This window comes from Ovis canadensis, chromosome 3, assembly GCF_042477335.2.
Source record: "Ovis canadensis isolate MfBH-ARS-UI-01 breed Bighorn chromosome 3, ARS-UI_OviCan_v2, whole genome shotgun sequence".
Taxonomy (NCBI): domain Eukaryota; kingdom Metazoa; phylum Chordata; class Mammalia; order Artiodactyla; family Bovidae; genus Ovis; species Ovis canadensis.
Window position 1 is genome coordinate 150427597 of NC_091247.1, and position 17808 is coordinate 150445404.

At 39.1% G+C, this 17808-nt stretch overlaps 1 protein-coding gene and 1 long non-coding RNA gene across 10 annotated transcripts in view; one reads left to right on the top strand and one right to left on the bottom strand.

Moving 5' to 3' along the window:
- The window catches only part of LOC138437375 (uncharacterized), a 77321-nt gene extending 76147 nt beyond the window's left edge, over positions 1-1174 (bottom strand). Inside the window, exon 1 of the long non-coding RNA XR_011255921.1 lies at positions 827-1174. This is a non-coding gene — a long non-coding RNA (uncharacterized lncRNA). The remainder of the gene's footprint in view (positions 1-826) is intronic.
- YAF2 (YY1 associated factor 2) overlaps positions 68-17808 on the top strand; it is an 80083-nt gene continuing 62342 nt past the window's right edge. For 5 of the 9 annotated variants that reach the window (XR_011255917.1, XR_011255915.1, XR_011255916.1 and 2 more), the window contains exons 1-3: positions 297-1463; positions 1925-2050; positions 3591-3969. Coding sequence is in view for 2 of the 9 variants with exons in the window: in XM_069584594.1 (XP_069440695.1) it covers positions 1438-1463; positions 1925-2050 (152 nt within the window). In the remaining 7 variants the exon portion in view is untranslated. Of the gene's footprint in view, positions 1464-1924; positions 2051-3590; positions 3970-17808 lie in introns of all 9 variants that reach the window. The other 4 variants (XM_069584594.1, XM_069584593.1, XR_011255914.1 and 1 more) reach the window with 3 other exon arrangements.

The window sequence follows — 17808 nt, forward strand, 5'->3', positions numbered from 1 at the left end:
TAAAACACAAATTTGTGTAAAGAGATTTACAAAGTGCCAGCACATAGTGCTAAAGAGTGTGTTTTTTTTTTTAATTATTTTAATTAGGCCAAGTCTGAGAGCCTAAGCAAAGTTCTTAATCAGCGAGGTGACAGAATGTTACCAGAATTTTATTATTAATCTGGTTGTGAATTACTGAATAGATTGAGGAGGTGAGGCTGGAGCTGAGAGACGAGTTGGATGGCAACTGCCAGAGTCCAGGAGGGCATCCAGTAGGCTGAGGTAATCAGACCTGGGAGGACAGTGGGTTGTTTTTTTTTTAAAATTTTTAATTGAAGGATAATTACAATATTGTGTTGGTTTCTGCCCTACATCAACATGGATCTGCCATAGGTATACATATGTCCCCTCCTTCTTGAGCCTCCCTCTCTCCTCCCACTCCACCTACCCCACCCTCCTGGGTTGTCACAGACCCCCGGTTTGAGTTCCCTGAGTCATACAGCAAATTCCCACTGGCTCTCTATTTTACAGATGTTAGTGCGTATGTTTCCATGCTACTCTCTCCATTCATCCCACTCTCTGAAAGTGTTCTTTCCTTAACAACGTTCACGGCATATGCAAGCTCGTTATTTAAAAAGAAGAAAAAAGGTCTTATGAGTGTTTTCTCCATTGTTTTTTTTGAACCAGTTACTGTAGAAGCCTGGGAGTCGAGAAGAGCGCATCTGCAATTAAACCAGGGTTAGAGTCCTAGCTTTATCCTTTTCTAATTATGTAATATAGAGGAAATCACCTAACCTCTCCTGAGCCTCAGTTTCTTTTCCTCCGGAATAAGGGCAACAATCCTTACTTGGTAGAGCATTCGCGTGCACAAAACCAAGTGGCTTAAAGCACCTAGCAATGGCGCTCACTGGTGCCTCCCGCCTGCCCCCGGGTATCCTTCGGGCTGGGGCGGACGCGCCAGGCCCGGAGAGCGGTTCTACCTGGAGACCGCGGCCGCGCACTCTGGTCCGGAGCCGAGCTGACCTCCGAAAGCCGGCCCACCTTGGCCCAGGCTTCGGGCGGGATGGCAGAAGATAACCCTGACAGAGAGGCTCGGGGGACGCCCAAGGGAAGCGGGCGGCTCGGGGCAGAGAGGCGGCGACGGCGTTGGAGGCTGCGGCGGCCACCCCCACGCCGCCGTCAGCGAACTCCCCGCGAGTGCTGGGCCGCGCTGGCCGCGTTTGAAGTCTCCGGCGCGGCTGCTGGTTGGCTGGCGCGGGTCACGTGGCCCAGGCAGGAGTTTCCCCGACAGCTGGAGGCTGCGTGGGATCCGGCGGCGGCTCCGGAGCTCGGCGGCGCGGCCTTCCCCACCCCCTCCCTCCCTCCTCCCCCGCCCGCTTCCGCCCGGCTTATTATCCTCCTTATTGACAAACAGAGCGGCTGCGGCGGCGACTCTCGGCGTGCGTTTGTAGCCAAGTCATGGGAGACAAGAAGAGCCCCACCAGGTAACAGCGCCCGGGCCCCCGGGCCTGGACTGTGCAGGCGGCGGGGCCCTTGCGCCGGGCTTCGGGCGGCCGCCTCGCTCGCCGCCGGGGCAGCGGGGCGAGAACGGGGGCGGTGCCGCCGCTGTGCGAGCGCTGCCGCGTGAAGGGCCGGCGCCGGCCGCCCCACAATGGAGCCGCGATGGCGGCGGCCCCTGGTGTCCAGCGGCCCTGGGTGTCCAGCGGCGGCCCCGGGTGTCCAGCGGCGGCCCCGGGTGTCCAGCGGCGCGGCTCCTGCTGCGGCCGCGCTCGCGCCCCCGCCTTCCTGACTCCCCTCCCCCTCCGAGCGGGAGCCTGGCGCGCCGGGGACCGGCGGGGCGGGGGTCGCGGCACTGGGGCTGGGGGCGGGGCGGGGGCGGCTGCGGGGCCCGGGCGCGGCCCGCTGGTGACCCCGCGCCGCGCCGTGTCCGGGTTATGTCCTGCAGGCCGAAGCGGCAGCCGAAGCCGTCCTCGGATGAGGGTTACTGGGACTGTAGCGTCTGCACCTTCCGGAACAGCGCAGAGGCCTTCAAGTGCATGATGTGCGATGTGCGGAAGGGCACCTCCACTCGGTGAGTCCCGGGCCTGCCCCGCGCGCCGCCAGCCCCCGGGGTCCCGGCGCCGAGGACGACCCTGCGGCCGCCGCCCCCTCCCAGGATACTGGCAGACCCGGCTGGCCGAGGCGAGACTGAGGTGGTGGCCGCGATAGGAACTGGGTCAGATTGATCACGACCCGAGCTTTGCGGTGAGGGTAATTGAAGAGGCTGTAATGTTTTTTGCTGCCAAGAGAGAATAAATTATTTAAGGGAGGCATTAGCTCGACCGCGATTAATTTGTGTCGCTGGATGTAATGCCACCCCCACCCCCTCATCCGCACTACATTTTGTGGATGAAATAACGTTGGCTGCATTGTTGTGTTAGTGTGTAGGAATCAGAGAAATACCATGAAAACCTCTTTAGAAGCAAACGATGTAATTTAATTTCGTTCCTCAAAAAAAGTATCTGATTAGAGAATACACAATAGATTAAGCTTCCTTTTTTAATATAGACTCTGGAAAGGTCAAATCAGGGATTTGTGTAGTGTTTTAAATCTCAGTTCTCTAATGTTTTATAAATAGTTGGAGGTGAGCCCAGTCACAGGGACACGTTTTTTTCCTGAAAGTATCTGAATATCTTTAGTTTGATTAAATGGCAATCTGTTTTACTATACAAATGAGATAAAATGATCTCTGCCTATTTTCAGTCTTTATTTCATTGTCAGCTTACAGTATGATAACAGTCTTTTAAAAAACCACTTAAGTGTATTAAGTGGATAAAGAAGATCATTCAGGAGATTCAAAGTCAGTGACATTCTTGAACTGCCAGCACTTAGTTGCTATGATTTGTGGCCTGATATTTAGAGGGCATATATTTTTGATTAAAGTTTCTTGGAAAATGAATTATCACGAGTATACAAATGCAATATACTGTTGCTTTTGAAAAGGCTATATGATATTAACCTTAGGGGAATATATTCAGTAGAAGTTATGATTCTAAAAACGAGGAGATATCTTGATTCTAATTAAATTTTAAATGTAGAGACATAAATGGTTATAAAAAACTTAAAATTTTAAGATTTGCTTATTGAAGCTAGCTGCTTTTGACATACCTGTCTTTTTGTAAACCATAATATGCTGTTTGTATAGTCTTATTAGATTCAATAAATTAAATATTTTCCTGATATCTTTTAAAAAGCAAACTTTCGAACAACTGCTAAATTCAAGGGAATGTAATAGAACATACGGAAAAGGAAAAAGCACCATTTGCTGAAATGAATGTGGTAGCTATTTTTGGACCCGTGATTTAAGTATTTTGAAAAGCAAAGTATCTTTATATCTTTTAGTTTATATAAGGTTTGATTTGGTTTACATTATATTTGTTTATCAATGTAGTACTTTGTACTTTTTAAAATGCTCAATAAACAATGTTAAGAAAAGGCAGGAACTTTAATGTGGAGATAGTTATAATCTTAACTTCTGGTACGGTATTGTTGCTTTTTGTTGTTCCCTCTCTATGTTCTTGTAGCCATTAGAAAAATACTGAAACTAGAAGAGCCTATATGTTTATTTGCAGGGACAGCAAGGAAGGGGGGAAGCTGGTGTCCTACTCCACAGCCAGTCTTGGGGTTAGAGGAACCCTGAGAAATAGAGTAGGTGGTGGCAGCTCAGAAGAGAAGAAACAGGCCGAATACCTGGCACCTGGAAGAAGAAGGAATATAGTGCACAGGGGAGTTGGCCCAGGACAGAGAAGTGGGCCTAGTTTAAAAGAGGTTTGAGGCCCACATTGGGGGCCCCTGACATTTTTTACCAGTACATCTGAGCTCTTATAGATCCAATTTTTAGTGGTGGAAACATTTCTTGAGAAGGACTCAGAGAAGCATTGTCATTTGGATTGAAACTGAAGAGGCTCTGGGCAACTCACCAGAAGTCTAAGGGACACTCTGTTCCTAAAAGTAAGTGTTCTACACTACGACCCTCTCAGCTGCTTCCTTCCTCTCTCTGAATTTGTCTCTTCTCTTTTGATTTTGGCCCTAAGTTAAACCTAAGAGCTCTAATTTCTCTGTTATTTGTTACTTTTCTCCCACTGTTTCTGAAATGCAGAGTGGAATCCATGTTTGGAGAGAACAATGGAACAGGGCATTGTTAATAGGGCAGATATTGATCGCACCACAAAATATTTGCCTGTCTGGTAATGTTAGAGATGCAGAATTAAAGGACTACATGATACTTGGAGGAGCAGAAGTTTCAGTAGTTGGAAGAAATAATTCTCTACGACTGACATGTTAATTAGCAGTTAGGGTAATTTCAAGAATGAGGTTGGCGATTACCAAGGCAGAGACTGGATAGCTGCAGAGCAGAAGGAGGCAGTTTGCTAATGACTTGTTTGTGAGACTGACAGACGGGACTTCAGTCCCTTGGGTCAGACTGATCTTTGAACTGATTCTGTCTTAGTTGCCAGATGTGAGGCCATGTCTAAGCCAATCCCAGACGTTTGAAAAACTTTTCTTTTTAAACCTCCAGAGAAGATGGAGTCTGTGGTCTCCCTTTAAAGTCTTTCCGACAGTCTTTTTTGTTTAAAGGATATCTAGTTCAAATCCTTTTATATTGCAACAGAAGATCTTTTCCTTTGACAATATCCCTGGTAAGTCATGTTTTTCTGCAGAGTAGTATGAAATAAAATGGGGTTATGTTCATAGCAGAGTTTCAAGATGAAACGTGATTTGAAGTAACTTCAATTCCTAAATTGTTAGCTTCTTTAGATGATGCCATTTCCCCAGTTGAATTGCAATTTTGTCCTTGCTGGCCTTAATTAGTTTAAATTTGATTAATTAAAAAAAATCTAAAATCTAAATAACTAGATAGTTCCAGTACTGAAATTTGATACATTGTTCTTTTGTAAGAGAATCAATGACAAATGTCAGTCTGCCAGGAAAAATTGAAAAAATTACAGTGACAATTACTATTAAAAGTGCTACACATTTTCCTTTATATTTCACATTCTTTTAAGGCAATAGTGTCTCAGATATAAATCTAAGAAACTTAAAAAAAACAATTTTCAGAGAAGAAGTAGTATAGTATGTGTGAGGTAGTACAATCAATGTGTTGAGTTAGAGTGGTATTTTATTGCCACTTCATATAGGAATGGAAATTAATGCTTAATTCAGATTATAGATATTTGAACTTGAAAGTTGATAGAGCTATTTGGTTTTGAACTGTGATCTAAATGAATACTTAAAAACACCTAGCCCAGAGCAGGCTTGCAAATGTAATTTCGAGTATAATAGGTAGTGTTATATTTTCTCAGGGTAAATTGTATTAGTTCCTTTGGGTTTCTCAGAGATGTTATAAGAATGATGAGAAAGATTTCATATATTAGCAAGAGCACTAGGTGTTATAGTAGGAGTTTGACCATGAATTCTTATTTTTAACCACTTCAACATTCAGCAATGTTTATTGAACATCTTATTTTGTCCTGGGGTTGAGCTAGGTACTAGACTTACAGTGGTGAACAAAATACATACTTGTTTCGTCTATAAAATTTTATGATTTGCTGTCAGTTCAGAAACACTTTGAATTGTACCCAATTCTCTACATGAGGTCGTATTAGTAAATTCTTTATGTGTGGGCAGAAGAGGTGAATTTTTATTTAAAAAAAATAGTGTTTATAATTAAATACAGCATTATGGTTAGGGTTTGACTGTTGGTAAAAAGAGTGATTTGTTTTAGTTTCTATAAAATGGAAGTAAGTGATAAAATTCACATTTTTTTGAAGAAACCTTAAACCAGTTATCATCTGATAAAAATCTTTTCAGTGTCATTGTTGTCATGCTTGCTTTCTGTCTTCTAATTTGAGGCTTGGCACAGATTTCATCTAGACTCTTGTGTGAGAATGTGTAGAAAAAAATTGAGGACCATCTCAGGCAGTCTGTCTTTCAGAAATGCAGGGTTCTGAGCCTCCCTTACCTGAGGAACCTTTCCCACTACCACACAGTTATTGCTCATAGACTTCTGATTCTAAGAGGTTGGCTTGTTTTTTTCTCTACATCTTGGGTTAGAACGATTTCGTTGTTTACAGAGGAGTTTAAAAGTGATTAGTGTTTGGTTAGTAGTGGTTTTCAAAGTGTGAACCCCGAGAGTCCCTAAAGACTTCTTAGGGAGTCTGTAAGGTCCAAACAGTTTCCATAACCATTCTAAGATGTTGCTTGCCTTTTTCACCGTGTTGACACTTGAGGTGGTGGTGCAGAGTTAATGCCAGGAAACATTGTTGGCTTGGGGCTGTGCTGGTGGTTCAGTGAATAAGAATCCGCCTGCCAGTGTAGGAGACATGGGTTCAATCACCGATCCAGGGAGATTGCACATGTCTTGGAACAACTAAGCCCATATGCCACAACTGCTGAGTACTAGAGCTCTCTAGAGCCCAGGAGCCACAAGAGACGCCGCCACAATGAGAGGCCCCCGCTGGCCACAGCTAGAGAAGAGCCTGTCCAGCAGTGGAGACCCAGCACAGCCAGAAGTAAATAAATAAAATTATTAAAAAACCCAAACCTGCTAGCTCTTCAGTGGCACCGCACTGCTGTATTCATTGTAATCTTCACCACCACGCACATGTCATAAAAATAATGCTAGTTTCACTTTAGAATATCCTTCATGAAGCAATAAAAATGATTAATTTTAGAAAAGTCTTGTCTCTTTTAAAATATTCTGTCTGATGAACTGGGAAGTACAAGTAAGGCATTCCTGCTGCATACCAAAATCATGCGGTTGATTCACGGGAAAGCATTTTTGTAGTTGTTTGAGTTTTGAGCAGAACTAGCTTTTTTGATAGAACATTACTTGAGAGAATACCTGGCAAACTCTGGTTATTCAGACTTGGATACTCATTAGATATTTTCTCAAAAACGAACATAGTCTGTCTCTTCAAGGAAAACAATCGATGGTATTTGTTGCCAGTGAAGAAACATGAGCTTTCAAGTGAAAAATTTTGAAAACTTGTAACCTCTATATTGAGTTTAAGAGCTTCCTAGTACTTTAAACATGAGATTGAATGGTTATATCAACAAATATAATTTCTGATACTTTATCATAAAATTTGTTATCATTTGGAAGATTTGCATAACTCAGTAAACCAGTATTTCCCAATTACCAGTGTATTATGTTATAAAACCATACATAGATAATCCACTTAAAATATAAAAGAACCAGTGGATTTTAAGGGAACCCTATGAAAACTTCACTGATGTGGTTCCAGATTCACATGCAACTAACCTTTGAGAAACAACTCCTTGTTGTGTTTTTATGTACGTATCGACGAATATCCACAGTTATCTGAAAAGGCTATTAAAATATGCCTCCCTTTCTCAAGTACAGATTTGTGGGAGTCAAGATTTTCTTCGTATTCTTAAAAAAACACATTGCATCAAATTGAATGCAAGAAACAATACGACAATCCACATGTCTTATATTAAGCTGAATAGTTGAGTACCACTAAAAATACACAAGTACACAGTTATATTTGTTTAGGAAAATAATAGTTTTTTTTAATAAAAATATATTAAAACATTTTAAAATGAATTAATATACATTTAAATTTTTCTGTTTTTATTTTCAGTGTAGTAATTATTTCTTGGTTTAGATAAGAGCTAGATAAACAAAAGCTCTTTTAGCTTTTGCGAGTATAATGAGATCCTGGGACCAAAATACTTCTGCACTACTGGCGTAGAGTTTTACTACCTTGGGTTTCTGTGTGCAGTAGATGTCCTTCATCAAGCATTCTTTCCTTTTCTTTTGTCCTTAGTTAAATGACAGCTCTCAGACATAACCTAGTGACCCCTAGTGACCTGGTTGTTAAACTCAGAAGCCTAATCTCAAGTCTTTTTCATGACATTTCAGCAGTATTTGATGTTGGCAGCCTTTCCTAAAAATGTAAGTTCCCCTTCCTTGACGTCTCTAACACTCCTTTTTCTTAGTTTTTCCTAATACATTTTGAAATTAACTTTTGCTTACCCCAAATTGACTTCTCTCTATTCCTTGTTTTGTATGGGGCATAAGCTTTATGGAATTTCATTGTCTCAACTTTGATTCATCAACATTTGATCTCAATTCATCATCCTCCCTCATGTCCAGTCTTCTTTTGGCTGTTTCTCAAATCTGTCCTTTTTACAGTTTTTGTTGTTAGAGTTAAGAAGCCAGTATCATTTCTCTCATGAGTTATTGAACAAATGGATCTCTTCTCAAGAACACTGCTAATGTTCTCTTCAGCACTTTTTTGAAACCTATGGGATTATTTTGATTACTCTGTATTAAAAAAAAAATTGAGTTCTTTCTAGTGACTGCTGAATAAAGGTTGAGCTCTTGAGCATGGTATTCAAGGCCATGACAACCTATGTCTAGATTGCCTTGCTAGCTTCAGTTCTTCCTATGTATCCCAGCCAGGCCTGTGCTGCATCAGCACTCAAGTATTCCTATTAGATGGTGCTTCTAAAAAGAAGTCCTGTGGGATTGCAGCCATCCCTGCACCCACTCCCACTATCATATTGATTCAGTGTATCTTTTTATGTCAACTTCACTCAACTGAGATGAGTAATTCGGAGTATTTGTTTAAACATGGAAATAGTATTTTTATAATACAATATTTGTTTATTTCAAAGATCAGATAGAAACAAAGAGCTTAGCACATGTCTTATTTCTATTACCATATTTTATTTGTTCTTACACACATTCTTAAAAGCATGTATGTGTACAAGAGAAAATACAACTTTTATCTCAGTTTTAGTACATTTTTAGCTTTATTATTTTTTGTATTGACATATAACATATGTTTCATGTTTTAACATTATTTCAAGGATGATGTTGTACATGAATACCTTAACATTTTTAAGGTTTAACTTTGGAAAATTCTGTGTTTATTATCTCATTTACACCCTTTTATTTAGGTCTTGTTATTCACATTACTGAAATTTGCATAGTATAGAAGTACTTCTTGACTATACTGAAATCATAAAAGAGTACAACATATTATCAGATATTTTTTATTACTCGATTAAATTGTAAGTTCTCCGTTGAATATTCCGAGTTAAAATAGTTGATGTCAAGAGCCTATCAGAAACTAAAATATACTGAACATAAATTTGTAATCTTTGAGATAGTTTAATTGAAAAATAATTTAGAATTCAGATTTTTGCATTTGTTTGAATTGTACTGACTTTAAAATTAACCAATGGAATGAATTAAATTTAATTATAATTAAAATGGCACTAATTTTTACCTTATGATTGAGGTAGCATTGTTTTATCTATCAGCATTACTTTTAAAAATAAATCAGTCGTACAGATTAGCAGACACTTGTGTAACTATAGATATTAGTTGTTTTTCAGCCACTAACTCATGTCCAACTCTTGCGACTCCATGGACTTGCACACCAGGTTCCTCTGTCCTCCTCTGTCTCCAGGAGTTTGCTCAAATTCACGTCCACTGAGTCAGTGATGCTATCTATCCATCTCATCTTCTCCCACTTCTCCTTTCCTGATAGAAATTAGGCAGACATTAAAAAAAAAAAGAAATTTCCCTCATCTTGTGCGTCTTTTCTATTTCTAATTTTTGTGAGTCAAGCTAAAAGAACTAGTCATTGATATCTTTCTAGAATGTGTTATTTTGCCTGCCTTGTTAACTGCTTCTTCAAGATCCAGCTCACATACATAGTCTCTGTGCCATTCTCCTAAGTCCATCCAAAGCTTGCCTTCCTTTTTGTCTTTGTTCATACCTCTCATTGTGATGTCTAACTTGAGCATTTCCTCATAAACCCAGGATTGGTTTTGTCATTCTCATGAAGCTGAGTATTTGAAAAAGTTGGAATTCTGATACAGTTTAAGTCAATACTTGGAAAAGAAACCTTCTGTATGCATGTATGAGTTATTGGAAATAAATGATCAGATGTGAACAGAATCTAGATTCTTAAATCTTCAATTGCATAACAAACATATTCCTGTTGTTCGTTGGGCAACATGTTGTCATTGGACATGTACCATATGCCAGAAATTATGTTAGGTCTATAGAATTGTGGATGAGACACCAGTTCCAGCTTCTAAGAATTTGAAATCTAGCAAAGAAGATCCACAATATTTGCTAATGAGTAAACAAAAGAAGGAATTTAAAATTTTACAATATTGTCTAGTTTTTGGACATATAGTTTTTATATTCAAGTTGAATATAAAAACAGTTACTGTAGTGGCCAGTAGTAAAGTGCTTTTGGTACAAAGTGTGCTTTAACATTGTGGCCAATTTCCAGTTTGATTGATCACCTTTCCCCTAAGAAATTTCAGCCAAATGAAGCTGCCACTTCATTGTTGGGTAAAACCCTCTTTCTCTTTATATGTGTATATATATGTATGTGGGTGTATATATATATGCATATATGTATAAATATGTATGTTTTTAAAAGGGATTGCTGTTTTTAACAACATGTTTAAGGAGGAGAAGGGGTTGACAGAGGATGAGATGGTTGGATGGCATCACCGACTCAATGGACATGAATTTGAGTAAACTCCAGGAGATGGTGAAGGACAAGGAAACCTGTGTGCTGCAGTCCATGGGGTCACAAAGAGTCAGACATGACTTAGTGACTGAACAATGAACAACAGGAGGATGTTTCCTATGTAGTTGAAGATTTCAGAAGACTAAGATGGTTACTGTGAAGACTATGACAAATTCACATAGGATGGATTGGATCAGGTTTATATATATTTTGTACTTATCCCAGGAACCGTCCTTTTTTGAGAGTAAAATAATTATAGGACTGCATTATTAAACTTAATGTCTCTTTCTCAGCTGTCTTATTGGTTATGTTGGCAGTGATCTTCATTATGGCACTCAGTTTTTGTTTTTCTAGCTTGTTTGTTTTTCCTTTAAAAATGTTGTTGAGAAAATTGAATTAATTTCTGTAAAGCCTTTATCATTGTGGCTGGTACAAGTAAGTACTCACTAAATATTTTTTAAAAAATTTGTAACTTATTGCTAGCAAATTAATTCTTGGTTATTATAGGTTGTTTCTGTGGGTAGGAATTCAATAAAAGCAGTATCATTAAATTATTTATAATTCATGTAGTGCTTTACTGTGTTCAGAATGCTTTTGTTTATTCTTCCGTTTGCTCATCAAGCCACCCTGCATTCAGGAGAGGGAGATGGTCATCTAATCATAGTTTTATTGCTAGAAGCATAGTTGTTTTTTTTTTTTCCTTTTTTACTTCTAAATAAACCAAAGAAACACAGGTTTGTTTGACTCACCCTTCTGTCTCTGATAAAGAGGTTTATGAAACTATTTTATTTGGGTGAAAGATTTCTTTGCTATTCCTCTTTCTTTCGATGTTAGATATCTGGCCAACATACTTTGGTACAAGATTGGCATTCTTTGGGGTATCAATTTTTCATTCAGTGAAACCTGAGGTGTTTCTTTTTTTTTTAAAGACACATTTTCCTTAAATAGTGATTTTAATAAGTTGTAAAATATTATGTAATTGTGACTAAAATTATTCATTTAACAAATATTTACTGAACACTTAGCTGTGTTTTGTTTATTGGCTTTTATTCCTGCTAAAATCTCTACCTTTTGTTACATGATATGTGATCTATGATTGATCAGTTTTAAAAGATTCAGTAGAGATTTCATTCTGTAATATTGTTTATTATGGAAATTGACAGAATTAGAGACTTTTAAGAGCTGCCATAGTGTTTAGTCATTTCCTGAGAGAGGCTGTTTTTTATTTCTTGAAACCTTAATGGTAGAGGGCTTCCCAGATGGCTCAGCAGTAGAGAGTCCATCTGTAATCCAGGAGACGCAGGAGACCGGGTTTGATCCCTGGGTCGGAACTGTCCCTTGGAGGAGGAAATGGCAACCCACTTCAGTATTCTTGCCTGGAACATCTCATGGACAGAGGAGCCTGGTGGGCTACAGTCCACGAGGTCACAAAGAGCTGGGCACGGCTGCACACACATGCACCTGATGATAGAGAAGGTAGTCTGCAGAGGGATGTTTTGAGGGGTATGGGGCAGAGATGTTGGTATTAAAACTTCTGAAATTGTCGAGGCCATTATTGTTTCCATATCCTTTTGTTTGACATTTTCAGCTCAGTTTAGAGGATTCTTGTTGCACTGGAGTCTAGAGAACTGCCAGGTAACACATAGCAATATGCTGGGTGAGGTCTTTCCTGTGTGTTGGAACTCATAGCTCTAGCTTAGTTTCTTGACAAGTAAGAAAACAGGCCTGGAAAGATTGTGACCTGTTCAAGGTCAGTAGCTGGTTAGTGCCAGGTTCAAATGTTTGGATTTCTTTAAGTCTTTTTTATTACCTTGCTGTGGTAGCTTTAAATTTGCTAGCAAGTAGTTTCTTAAGGATTTCTTCTGGTGAATTTCCTATGCCTGTAGCTAGTGTTGTACACCTTGAAAACTTCTAACATTAAACCTATTACTTATAGCTAATAGAAGAACTTCTGTTAAAATTTGGTCTGGCATTATACTGAATGAAGAACAAAATGGCTGTTGTTTTCCTTATTTTAGGTAGTATTTTTGAAGTTAAAATGTTAAACTTCATTTTGATGTCTTCTATAATAACGGTTATTGTGCTATATATTCTGACTTCTTTGATACCATAGTATTTCTTAGGAGAAAAATCCCAGTAAATATTATTTCCCTCTTTTATTTGTGATACAAATACTAAGAATCTCTAATAGTATAATAACAAATTTGAATGTTTGTATGTGTATGATAAAAAAATTTGTACAGTTCTCTGATAATTTTTAGGCATGAGTTGAGAGTCACTTCATCTTTACATATTTTATAGTCTGATCACGGCTCTTTTATACAATATCATCCTTTATAGGATATACTAATGATGATAAAACTACAGCAGCAGCAAGTAGATAATATTCCATGCCAGAGAAATGGTTGCTCAGGAAGTAGAGCTCTATGTGTATTTTCAGAGTAGGCAGAGTTGTTTTAGTTGTTTTTCATCTTTTTCCATCCTTTTTCTTTATTTACTTTTTGTCTACCCAAGGCCTAGAATCTGCTTGATAATGATTTATAACCTACTTTCTGAAATGTTCTGATTCCTTTAGGTTCTTACTCCACCAGCAGTTACTCCTTTATTAGAACTTTCCGGTTTTAGGTAAATCTAAATAAAATAATACTTTCAAGTATGAATATAAATAACCTGAGCATGGGGAATAGAATTATTTTTTTTTCTTTAAGACAGTAACTCTTTTTGATGATAAAAGTACTACATATTTATTGAAGATACTAAAGCATAAGGAGGAAAATAGGAATGCCCACCCATTATGACATCTCCAGCCAGGGAGACGTTAGCACAGCATTGAATGCACAGCCATCCATTCTTGCAGCTGCACTGCTTGTTCAGGGCTAGCTCTGGCAAGCCTCCTTCTGCAAGCTGCAGGAAATAAGGAGTAAGGAGGAGATGGGTTTACCGCTTAGAATCAAGTAACACGTTTCTTGGCGTAGAGAGAGCTGTTTTTTTCCTTTAGAAGGGTGCAGAGGTTTTGAATTGTGCTCTTTGGAGCGCTGAGATCTCCTGAAGTTGTCTCAGTGGCTGCCAATAAAGCAAACACGTGGGGCTTTGTGTTCCCCTACTCTACTTCAGCCAGATCATCTGTGCTCTTAATACATTTTGTTGTTCAGTTGCTCATCGTGTGTGACTCTTTGTGACCCCATGCAATGCAGCACGCCAAGCCGCTCTGATCCTCACCATTCCCGAAGTTTACCCAAGTTCATGTCCATTGCATCAGTGATGCCATCCAGCCATCTCATCCTCTGTCATCCCGTTCTCCTGCCTTCAATCTTTCCCAGCATCAGGGCATTGTCCAACGAGTCAGCTGTTCGCATCAGATGACAAAAATGCTGAAGCTTCAACTTCAGCACCAGTCCTTCCAATGAATATTTAGGGTTCATTTCCCTTAAGATTGACTGACTTGATCTTGCTGTCCAAGAGTTTCAGGAGTATCCTCCAGTACCACAATTTGAAGGCATCAATTCTTCCACTTTCTGCCTTCTTTACAGTTCAGCTCTCACAACTAAAGGTGACCACTGGGAAGACCATAGCCTGGACTTACACATTTTACTTATTAGAATTTCTCTTAATTTTTATTTCCTGAATGTGTTCCACTATCAGGACTTTTTGAAAATCATTGTCCTGTTCCATCCATTCTACCACTCAAATTCTGTTGGATTAATTGTGACTAGACTTCTTAGTCTCACATTTCAAAGGGAAGAGCTAATACTGACTTTTGTATAGTGGTGGGGGAGTTTGAAGCTTTTCCCTTTGAAAAGCCTTTTTCTTTCTCCCTCCTTCCCTGTTCCTTTCCTTTTTGTTTACCTTTCTTAGACATTTTTGCTCTTTTTATTTTTTAAAGACATTTGTGCTCTTTTTTTTTTTTTTTTTTAAGACCAAGGCTGGTAAGGCCCAGAGCTCTAAAATCATTTATTAGATGCATAATGAGCAATACAACTTACAGGTGAAAAATACCTTAAGTTCATAATGTCATCAAGTTGTACTTTATGATAAAACTTAGACTATTTCATCGTCTATATGAACGTGGTTATCAGATTTGCTCAGTAGGCTAGTTTTTTGTAAACTTCATGTCTCTGGTTCGCACAGCACTTTTTTGGTTCCTTGGTAGTGTACATTTTAATTGTAATCTCGCCACATTCCACTTGTGTAGAGTTTCATTATACTTCTTTTTAGTGCAGGAAAATATAGTCAGTTTTATTTTTTTCAAATGTGTATTTGTTTTTAATTTTTATCTGTACTCATTATGATAACAAAAAGCAAAACAAAGAAAAGAATGTTGATATTTATGCGTTGCTTGCAATTATGTAGTATAGTGGAGAAGAGTTTTGATTCTGTAACTCATCTTCTTGGACTTACATATTAGTCTCCACTTACTGACTATGTGAACTTATGAAAGTTAATAACTATGAACCTGTTTTTCCATTTGTAAAATGGAGATGATAGTAACAACCAAGGGTGGTTGTAAGGATTAAATGAGATAATTTTTGTAAAGTACTTGGCACAGTGCCTGGCATACAGTAAGTCCTTAGAAAATATTAGTTGAAACAGTCAAATACCTGAGTGGTGATATCATAGTAGACTTGTATATAGGGGTATAACAATCCCTATTGTCAAATGTGTAGGTTCCAGTGGGGTGACTGACAAAAGCAGAACAAGTGTCTTCTACTGAAAAATAATATTTCATCAGATTGCCTCAGGGATGTTTTCTCCTCTTACCTCCTTCCATCTCTCCCTCTTTCTCCTCCTTGTGTGTGTGTGTATGTGTATGTGTGTGTGTGAAGCTGATGTGGACTGTCATAGAAACATTTGGACCTCACCAGTAAAAGTTTTAACCTCTACAAAGTACTTTGATAGTATAGTAGTGGTAAGGAGTTCATATAGACTTAATTAAATAGTTAAAAACAGCCTTTTTTTTTTTAAACTAAGAGTAAGTGTATTTTCATGTATTTGTGCAAACTCCAGGAGGTAATGGAGGACAGAGGAGCCTGATGTGCTGCAGTCCATGGGGTTGCAAGGAGTCCGACATGACTTGGTGGCTGCACAGCAGGAAAAAGTCTGTTTTCAAGGTTGGATTGACAGGCAGCTTGGTCATGGTCTTTTTTAGGCCACTGTGACTTCTTGTTGATTATATTATTTCCTCTGCTTCATACTCTCCTATTCGCGACAGTTTCTTTCTTATTCTTTATGACTGCTCAAAGCATCATCTCTCTCAAGAAGCATTTCTTTATCTGTTAGGCTAGAATGAATGCCCTTTCAATTAATCTTAAAGTGTTCTGTGCAAAATGTGATGATCATATTTATACAGTGTACTGAAAATATTTCATTTTGCTTCCCTGAACTGTATTTCCTTGAGAATAGTGCCACTGATACTGGATTCACATTTTAGTTTAAATCCCAAATATGCCATTTATGGTCATATAACCATAGGACTCTGTGTTGATGATTAAATGTGATAATTGATATAAGAAACTTAACGTAATTTTTAGTTAATAACAATGATAATAATTGTAAATGACATTAATAAAGGATCCCAATGTCTGTCATTGTGTCTTGCGTGAAAGTTGCTTAGCCATGTCCGACTTTTTGTGACCCCATGGACTACACAATCCATGGAATTCTCCAGGCCAGAATACTGGAGAGGGTGGCCATTCCCTTCTCCAGGGGATCTTCCCAACCCAGGGATCGAACCCAGGTCTCCTGCATTGCAGACAGATTCTTTACCAGCTGAGCCACCAGGGAGGCCCATAGGTACTGACAATGCTTAACTGAATTGCAAAGGCTCTTTATCATTTATCTGGTTCTATTGTTCCTTTAAACTGTTTGCCACTTGTTTTTAAGGAACACTGACATCATTTCATTTCATTTTTTGAACTTTTGAGTTGGGTAGAGTATTTACTTCATAAAAGAACTTGTGTTAACCTAAATTACCTCATACACTTTTGCAGCAGTTCAAAATGTTTTTTTTTGCCATCAAAATAATGCATAGTAGAAACCAGAGCAGGTAGCATTTTATTCTGTTTAAGTCATGCTTACTGTTTGTTGAATCTTAACTAGAGGTAGAGAAACCATTTGGTGGAATTCATTGCAGTATGCTAGGCAAGAGACAGTAGTGGTCTAAACAAAGTTAATGCCAATAGGAGAGAGAAATGAATGGATTCTAGATATGTTAAGGAGAAAATATATAGGCCTTGATGGATGGTTCAATATGGTTGTGGAAGATAGGAAGTTGGGTTTTAGAGAGGAAATTTAGAGAGTGTTCAGAGAGAAATTGAGGATAAAACCCAGGATTCTGGCTTAGTTATACAGCTAGGTAAATGGAGATACTTTTCACTGAAAGGGAACAGGAGGAAGGACAGGTTTTGAGCAAGGAATATTCATTGGAAGGACTGATGCTGATGCTGAAGCTCTAGTACTTTGGCCACCTGAGGTGAAGAGCCGACTCATTGGAAAAGGCCCTGATGCTGGGAAAGATTGAAGGCAAAAGGAGAAGGGGGCAGCAGAGATGGAGACCGAAATAGCATCATTGACTCAGTGAACATGCATTTGAGCAAACTTTGGGAGATAGTGAAGGACAAGGAATCCTGGCATACTGCAGTTCATGGGGTGAGAAGGAATCAGACGTGACTTGGAGACTGAATAGCGACAAATGGGTCACTTTTAGACATGCTGAATTTCAAGCATATGAGAGAAATATGAGAGGGTAGATATATGAGGCAGTTGGATATGTGGTGCTTACGCTTAGAAAGGAAATCAGAGCTATAAGTGTATGTTCAGTAGTCATCAACATAGATGACCAATTGAAGCCATGAGAGTGAGGCGGATCAAGGAGAGAATAGATTGAATAGCATGAGAAAAGAGGACCTAGGACAGAAACTGAGAAACACCATCACTTCCTTAAGGTAGAAGAAAAGCATCGTATAAAGAAGAAGAAAGAAATGGAGGAGAAAGGAAAATTAACCAGGGAATAAAAAGCCCAGGAGAGAGTAATGTTATAGGACTAGAAGGAAAAGAATGTTTTCAAAAGGAGAGGATGTGGTTGGCCATGGCAAAGGGCTTTTACTTTTGTCAGAATCTTAATTTTTCCTTTGCATTCTGTGTAATGTTTATTTTTAACAAGTGTTGCATTAACATTTATATTTCAAATTGTAGCAAGAATATAATCCTGCATAGTGCTTGGGCTAAGCTTTCCATGATAGTCTCAACAATTCTGAATTATATC